This window comes from Sesamum indicum, unplaced genomic scaffold, assembly GCF_000512975.1.
Source record: "Sesamum indicum cultivar Zhongzhi No. 13 unplaced genomic scaffold, S_indicum_v1.0 scaffold00172, whole genome shotgun sequence".
Taxonomy (NCBI): Eukaryota; Viridiplantae; Streptophyta; class Magnoliopsida; order Lamiales; family Pedaliaceae; genus Sesamum; species Sesamum indicum.
In genome coordinates this window covers 2259-11510 of record NW_011628073.1, presented here as the reverse complement: position 1 = coordinate 11510, position 9252 = coordinate 2259, and the positions used below count along the sequence as shown (strand labels likewise).

Below are 9252 nucleotides of genomic sequence, written 5' to 3'. Positions count from 1 at the left end.
TTACCTTGCTAACTTATGAAGCCAATAAGTTCATGCCTTGATCGCGCGGAAGGATTTCCAGAAAACTCCTATCTGGATGAGCCAGAATTCCCTTCACAAAGTTGGCAACTCGGCTACTCTCACCCTCCTCTTTCAGCAAGGATGGAGCCTCATTTAAACTAAGCTTTTCTCTGTATATCTGTACTAATGAAGGACGAGGACTGCTAGCACAGGTGGAGGCTTAGGAGCAGGTTGAGCCAAGGAACCAGAAGAAGCTTTGGTTTTCTTGACATGAGACAACATGGGCTCCATTTGACATTCCCCTTTAGAATCACTAGTAGAGGCTGAGCTGGCAAGATTCAAGGAGGGGCTATTAGCTAGCGGATGTTTCAAGGAGGAGTTGGCCCCAGGATTCTTTCCCTCGGACAAAGCCTTATCCTGCAACAGCTTGTTGAACAAATTGACTTAAGAAATACAGGTTTGTTAGCACAATTTCTTAACACATTTAAATCAAAACTAGGAAACAAAATATACAAGGAGTATATAGCGGTTTTCCCCACAAGGAGGCTCTCGTCCCTCTCTCTGGTTGTCCACCCCTTGAGTCGGCAGCATTTTCTCTTGATCATGCATGGGTGGTGACCTTGCAGGTACCGTTTTAGGAACGTAGACAGAGACTGGTGGTTTAGCTGGGTTGGACGGCTTGGTGAACGCACAAACCTTTGCCGTGTGTCCTAACGTCATACAACTTGTACTTTTAGGAGGTAGCCACTCATATTCAACATCAATTTTGCATGGTATTTCTCCTCCTTCCTCGTTAGGAATCATAATGATGAAATGCCTTGGTAATTTAGAACTCACATCTAGCATCACGCATACACGAGCGAAGTTCAATCTCGTGCATGCTCTTGTAATCGCATCCGGGTATAGGGGTCTGCCAATTCCACTGGCCACCGTGCTCAGGCCTTCCTCCGTCCACAATTCTACCTGCAAATGTCTCAATTTTATCCAAGCTGGGACCTGTGTATGTTTTAACTTTCGCAGCATCATTCCCGATTCCCATTGTTGCAGCACAATTGGTTGCCCATGGAACAACCACGGTCCCCCATCGATTGCTTCTTCCATATATGCCACTATCTTGAATTGAAGAAGTAGAATCCGTTCGTGGTGGCCTTAACATCACGTAAGCCAAGCCAGATGGACATGGCATATTCTTGGACATGATAAAAGTATGGTCTCTTTCCCAGAAAGCAACCGACCGAGGTAGTTTTCCACCTACTAGCTCCGTTTCGAATAGATTCAATAGTAGGTCTGGTAACTATTTCCCCATTTTGTATAGTAGGGGGGATATATGAGAACGTCTTACGGGAGGAGTTGTTGAAACCGTCAGCAATTTTATCATCCGCGGCTGGAATTGGGCATGACTGCAACGGGATGTTCCCTATAAATAAGCCGGTATGAGTAGAGTTAGTCTCATATGTTCTTTGTTGTCCAAATCCAATAGTATCATTACTATTGACCGAGTCTACATCTTTATCTTTGTCCTTTTCCCCATCCACATCAACGTTGACCGCGTCCATGTTGACCAATTCACCATTGACCAAGTCATCATTGACCAAGTCCAGTTCCACGATTTCCACGTTGACCGCGTCTTTATTGACCAAGTCAATTTTGACCGGGTCATTATTGACCAAGTCACTGTTGACCAAGTCATTATTGACCAAGTCTTGTTCCACGTTTTCCATGGTGACCGCATTATTATGGACCAAGTCGTTATTGACCAAGTCCAGTGCCCCGTCTTCAGCCATCTCTGCAGTCCGATTTTCTGATACCATGTAACCAGTGTTTGACACATACTCAACTACTAACCGCCCGGCATCCTTGGATGGTGTTTGGCTTTTATCTACCGTCGGCTTAAGCGGTTTCGGATCTGGTGTTTTCGTCTTCTCAACTCGCCTGAACAGTGGACAAATATTCCTTACAGGCAGCCTCAATACTCTGGGTAAAAACGACGTGGTAATCGCCTCCCTAGATGGCGGAAAGCATCGCGTTGTTGCTTCTTCCCCAAAACGCTCAGCATCGCGTTGTTGCTTCTTCCCCAAAACGCTCCGTCCACTTATTGTTTAGTTCACGCAATGCATCCAAAGCTTGTTTATCGGCGGCATCTAGCACCGTATGGGCAAGTTTTGAGGACTCAGGCATGTTGAAGGAGATCGATCCATGTTCGCCATGAGAGCCGCTTGATTTTGCGCTTGCAAACCCTAGGGTAGGGCGGCGCCTCAAGTTACCGCCAAAATCGCCAGTGGCCATCTTTTGGAGACGTTTAACCATCATGTTCAACGTATCCATCGTCTGAACGCCCTCCTCATCACATCCTTCATCCCCGCCACCATCTCCGTCCGTCGAATTAGAGCCTAGAGGTTGTGTGTGTGTAATTCGTGGTGTGCTAGTGTGTGAATTCGGAGAGAGAGAATTGTAAGAGTCCATAGGCGAGAGTGTTTTTTGTTTTGCACTGTTTTCCACGGTTTTATTAAAATATGTTTGTTTTCCTTTTATTCTAACTTGTAATTATTATTACGCTTAGCAAATTTACAATACAAATGCTTGGGTCTAGACCAACGTCCGGGACAAGTTTCGTTGAATTCTGAGAACGTTCAAAATATTGTTGTTTTGCACTGTTTTATTAAAACAAGTTTGTTTCCCTTATATACTAACTTGTAGGTATTATTACGTTTAGAAAATTTACCACACAAATTCTTGGGTCTAGACCTACGATTGGGTCAAGTTCCATCGAATTCTGAGAACGTTCAAAAGTTATTTGTTTTGCACGGTTTTATTAAAATAAGTTTGTTTCCCTTTTATACTAACTTGTAGTTATTATTACGCTTAGCAAATGTATAACACAAATGCTTGGGTCTAGATCCGCGTTTGGGTCAAGTTTCATCGAATTCTAAGAACGTTCAAAAGGTAGCTATTTTGCACGTTTTATTAAAGCAAGATTGTTTCTTTTTTATACTAACTTGAAGTTATTATTATGCTTAGCAAATTTACTACACAAATGCTTGGGTCTAGACCAACGTTTAACTGTTTTGCATGGTTTTATTAAAGCAAGTTTGTTTTCCTTTTATACTAACTTGCAGTTATTATTACCCTTAGCAAATGTATAACACAAATTCTTGGGTCTAGACCTACGTTTGGGTCAAGTTTCGTCAAATTCTGAGAATGCTCAAAATTTAGCTATTTTGCACGGTTTTATTAAAACAAGTTTGTTTCCCTTTTATACTAACTTGTAGTTATTATTACGCTTAGCAAATTTACAACACAAATGCTTTGGTCTAGACCAACGTTAGGGTCAAGCTTCGTCGAATTCTGAGAACGTTCAAAATTGAGCTGTTTTGCACGGTTTTATTTTATTACGCTTCACAAATTTACAACACAAATGCTTGTGTCTAGACTTGCGATTGGGTCAAGTTTCGTCGAATTCTGAGAACGTTCAAAAGTTAGCTGTTTTGCACGGTTTATTAAAACATGTTTGTTTCCCTTTTATACTAACTTGTACTTATTATTACGCTTAGCAAATGTATAACACAAATGCTTAGGTCTAGATCTACGTTTGGGTCAAGTTTCGTTGAATTCTGAGAACATTCAAAATTTAGTTGTTTTGCACGGTTTTATTAAAGTAAGTTTGTTTCCCTTTTAGGGGATTTTTTGATATTTTATTATATCACAGGGGTCAAAATTGATTTAACCCTATATTTTTATTTTTTTAAGTGTAAAATTAAAATTTTATCAATATTTTTGGACAATTCCTAATGGATTAAGTGTGAAAGTTTGAATGGTGTGTGTAATTTTAGAACTTTTTGGAAGAAAGTGTAATTTCTCATTTTTTTTAGGTTAATGTTGCTTATTATTATGTGGTTAATTACTATGTATTTATTAGACATAGGGGGGTTCACAACAAGCCCAAAGCATAGTCCCAAACAAAAAAAATGGACTCTCAATTTTCTCTCTCTTCTCTCTCACACACTAGCACACCAAAAAAATCACACACATGCAATCCTCAAACCCTATCTTCTCTCTCTCCGGCCGGCGACGGAGAGGACGCCGGCGACGATGAAATTGACTGCGGAGTTGGGGCTGACGTTGATGGGCAAAACAGGACGGCTGCCATGGAAGAGTTTGGAGGCAAATCGTATTTTTCAGCCGAGGAAGATGAAGAGACGAACGACGATTTGGAGGCGAAAACCGGCGAGATTCATAACCATTCACACCCGCATGGATTTGGGGAAGGTAAGGGAGGAATTCTGGCCGGAAAAGAAGTGGATTTACATACTGGTTCTTCATCCTTAGGATTAGGGTTTCGCGCCACTGTAGAATATGAACTGACGCTTGGGGAAGATGAAACGATTTTGGTTGTTTCAGCCATGGAAGACGATGATGTTAGGGTTTCTGATAATAGAGAAGACGGATCATTACCCATAAAAGCAATCTTGGCCACAAATATGGAGAATACGGTGCGCCGGCCAAAATTAGGGTTTGGCGGCGCACCTTCACAAAGCAACAATGGCAGACATCACAGGGGCATGTTCAACATGATAGAGTTCATTCGCCTTGCCCATTCTATAATCGACGAAGGAGATACTGAATCAATGGCAGCACTTAGTGAGTTGAAATCCAAATGGGAATCAAGATTTGGGAAGGAGGCAGTTACGCGATGTTTTCCGATAACGGCACCAGTCCTTCCTAAGCCTAGGCGTCAGGTATGGCGAAACTTACTACCGTTGTCGTTGTCGGTTACAGATTCGATGGAAAACAGAACAGGAACAAAGGTTGATAATCAGTTGTCGTGCAGCAGCATTTCTGGCAAGATAGGTGAACGGATCTTGACGGAAACGATGGGTAAAGACAGTGGGTCTGTTGCTGGTACCTTTCTGACCAATCTGACGGTTTTTTGGCCGACGAATACAGTGAACAATGTGCTGCCGGAGAGAACTGAGGAGACGCCGGAATTTGCTGACGTGGAGCATGACACAGCAGTTGATGCAGACGCTGACATCACTACTGACGTGGGGCATGACACAGCTGCTGACACAAGCGATGACATCACTACTGACGTGGGGCATGACACAGCTGCTGACACAGACGCTGACATCACTGCTAACCTATGTGATGATGTAAGTAATGACACAAGCGCTGATGCAACTGCTGATGTAATGCATGACATAAGCAATGCTATGGACAAAATTAGCACTCTTCCTACACAAGAACGCTCTTTTCCCACGAGTTTGTTTGTGAGTAATATTCCGTTGAATACACACTCCAATATGAGCATTGATGACAAAATTGCTGATGCTTTCAATAATTCATCTCGGAAGACAATTTCATGCATACCTCCAATAATACAAAATGGTGAAGTGGTGGTGAGACCTATCATGGAAACTATTCGCAATGGATCTACAAAATGGAAAACCACAGCGGTTGGTTATTTTCTTGGGAAACGCCCGTATTTTTATCATGTTAAAGACTTTGCCAACTCCATTTGGCCAGGATCGCAGGAGGTAAAGGCTACAACGAATGGTTTTTTCTTCTTCCAGTTCAAAACTGTTGCATATATGGAAGAAGCAATTGAAGGAGGACCGTGGTTGTTTCAAGGACAACCAATTGTGATGCAGAAATGGGAGCCAGGGATGGTGATGAGGAAATTAAAACATACACAGGTCCCTGTTTGGATAAAATTAAGACACTTACCAGTAGAATTATGGATTGAGTAGGGCCTCAGTATAGTGGCCAGCGGTATTGGCAAACCCCATGTATCCAGATGAGATTACAAAGGCATGCACGAGATTGGACTTCGCTCGTGTATGTGTGATGTTGGATGTGAGCTCAAAATTACCTAAACCTATTATCATTATGACGCCAGACGAGGAAGGGGGAGAGACACTGTGCAAAATTGACGTGGAATATGAGTGGATACCTCCCAAATGTACAAATTGTATGACATTAGGGCACTCGGTTAAGGACTGTGCACTCAATAAACCATCCAAACCAATTATACCACCAGTGACTGTTTACGTTCCTAAACCAGGAGTTATGAGGCCGCCACCAGTGCCTGACCAGGAGACAATACCACCAGAACGAGAGATGGATAAGCAGAGAGATGGCCGTAAACCTCCTCGTGTTGGTGGCGAAAGGCCGAGTCGAAAGGGTAAGGGTAAGGAAATTGTCGTATACAATACGTTTGATGCTCTACACTTACTTGATGATGCAGATGAGATGTCACGGGGTCCTAATCAAAGCAGCCCCATTCTTGGTGACCCATGTTGAATGCAGTAATATGGAATGTTCATGGCCTGAACAAAAGAGACCATCAGCTAGCAGTGACGGATATCATTGCTGAGTTCAGGTTACAATTCCTTGGTCTTCTTGAAACTCGTGTTTGTATTAATAATGTAGCTGCTATTCAATCTTTCTTATTACCCAATTCGAAATGGTTTGTGGATTATGGAATGGTTGGTAATCGACTTTGGATTGCGTGGGATGATAACTTTATTGATGTTGATATTGTTGAATGTGGTACGCAATTCATCCATTGCCTTGTTTATATACGGTCACTACGTGAGTCAATTGCCATTATTGTGATTTATGGACCTACGGAGGTGGTAGACAGGAGGGAGTTATGGGGTTCCCTAAAGACTATTGCCATGCAGACTGTTGATATCCCGTGGCTTATTGGAGGGGATTTCAATGTGGTACGAGATCTTAGTGAAATATGTGGAGCATCGGGAGACATTCGAATGGCAATGGAAGAGTTTAATGACTGCATTCAGAATGCAGGTTTACTACCATTACCCATGCAGGGAGAATGGTATATGTTTCATAACTGCAGTGCAAGTCCACGAAATTTTTGGAAAAGGTTAGATCGAATGATGATTAATGATAGATGGATTCCAACATCTTTTTACACTAGCCTCACCCCACGTACTTCAGATCACTCACCGTTGATCTATACGGGGATAGTCAACAACAATATGGAGGTATGTTTCGATTCGTAATTACCTCACTTTATCACCAGCGTTTATTCCCAGTGTGCAGCAGGTTTGGCAACATAACATTATTGGGGTGCCTATGTATGCGGTAACAAGAAAACTCAAAGCACTTAAATCAGTGTTTAGACAGGAGAGGAGGAATAAGGGAGACTTATCACATAATGTCCAGCTGGCTAAAGGGTTTCTTGAGATGGCGCAACTACTTGTCAGTTCTAACAGACAGGATGAATTATTCTTGCAGCTAGAACATTGTTGTCGATTCATACTAACCAAAGCAGCCAAACTTGAACAAAGTATGCTCCAATAGCGAGCAAAAATGCAGTGGATGAAGGGGGGTGACCAGTGCTCCCAAGTATTCTTTCGTAAGATTGCTCAATGGAGATCGGCGAGGAGAATCTTACAAATCAATGATGATCATGGAGCCACTCATACAGAACCACAAGCGGTAGTCGATGAGTTTGTCATGTACTACCAAAACCTGCTTGGTGGGGAAAGAAGGAGAGACGTGATAGATCTGCGGTTCCTTCGACCATGGGTGAGACATCTATTGAATGAAGAGGACGTTAGCTCTTTACTCTTGCCATTCACACCAGCAGATGTCAAGCAGGCAGTTTTTGACATTGCTGAGGATAAGGCACCGGGGCTGGACGGGTATTCATCGGGCTTTTTCAAAGCTGAATGGCCTATAGTAGGGCAGGAAGTGACGTCGGCAGTGCTGGATTTCTTTACTACGGGACAAATTCTGAAGCAGATAAATACTACACTTCTGGCGCTTATACCCAAGGTACACTCTCCTATGTCCGTTGGTGATTTTCGTCCTATATCTTACTATAATGTGTTATATAAGATTATCGCCAAATTCATTGTCCAACAGTTGAGTGTGATATTGGACAAACTAATTAGTCCGTGCCAAGTGGGATTTGTGCCCAGTCGAAGCATTGGAGACAATATTATGTTGGCGTAGGAGCTATTTACAGGCTACAACCAGGCCCGTCTACCACCCCGATGTGCCTTAAAAGTGGACATTCGGAAGGCATACGACACAGCGGAGTGGGACTTTATGATCGCGGTGATGAAGTTATTTGGGTTCCCCTCTAATTTCGTGAAGTGGATTGAGGTGTGTGTTACTACAACTTCATTTTCTGTTGGGCCGAATGGGAAACCTCATGGTTTCTTTAAGGGGCCAAAAGGCTTCGACAAGGAGATCCTCTTTCGCCATACTTGTTTGTGCTTGTAATGGAAGTACTATACTTGGGTATACTACAGTTGATTAATCAGGATGAATTATTTTCCTTCCACTGGAAATGTGATACATCCAGGGTTTTTCAGTTGGGCTTTGCTGATGACTTGTTGTTATTCTGTCATGCTGATATGGACTCTATTAGAGTCATTAACACAAGATTGGATCGATTTGCTATATGGTCGGGGCTCAGGCTGAACGTGCAGAAAAGCCATCTTACTATCTCACGTTCAGCCCAAGGATTGCGCAAGGAGATGCTGACAACACTCGGGTTTCAGGAGGATGTCTTACCGATAAGGTATTTGGGGCTACCTTTCTTATCATCTAGCTTAACAATTGCTGATTGTCGTCCATTATTGGTGAAAATTGATAAACGTATTGCTGGTTGGGAGGGTATTGCACTGTCTTATGCTGGCAGGGTACAAATTATTAAATCTGTACTCATGTCGTTGAGTTTATATTGGGCATCGGCGTTCATACTGCTAAAGAAAGTTACAGACGAAATTGAGAAGAGGCTGTAAATTTTCTTGTGGAAAGGGACATCAACCAGTGGTTATGCTAAGGTTGCATGGAAAGACCTGTGTCGGCCGAAGGAGGAGGGAGGCCTAGGATTCAAGGATATTACTATCTAGAATCGTGCATTAATGGCTAAGAAACTATATCATATCATCAGGTGCGATAGGACCTCGATATGGGTTGAATGGCTCTACCAGGGTCGTTTACGAGATACTTCCATCTGGACGATTAGAGAGCATGGAGGATCATGGGTATGGCGGAAAATCCTCCATTTACGAATCTTCCTCCGATCTATGGTGGATCATCAAATAGGAGATGTGAGGAGATTCTACTTGTGGCAGGACCCATGGCATCATCTGGGACCCCTTAGTGACAGATTCCCACGTGGACCGAGGTTACTTGGATTGGAGGAGTCAACTAAACTCAGTATGGTGATTAGTGGAGGAGAGTGGCATTGGCCCTCTATCACAGATT

The 9252-nt window shown here is 42.8% G+C and overlaps 1 protein-coding gene across 1 annotated transcript; it reads left to right on the top strand.

Annotated features, from left to right (window-relative positions):
* Positions 1 to 6482: 6482 nt before the first annotated feature.
* Positions 6483 to 8681, top strand: LOC105179570 (the record flags this gene model as incomplete). Its single annotated transcript, XM_011103212.1, has 4 exons — positions 6483 to 6810; positions 7457 to 7806; positions 7987 to 8139; positions 8289 to 8681. Coding segments are annotated over exons 1-4 (1224 nt in total), but the record flags the coding sequence as incomplete, so codon positions are not given.
* Positions 8682 to 9252: the final 571 nt, after the last annotated feature.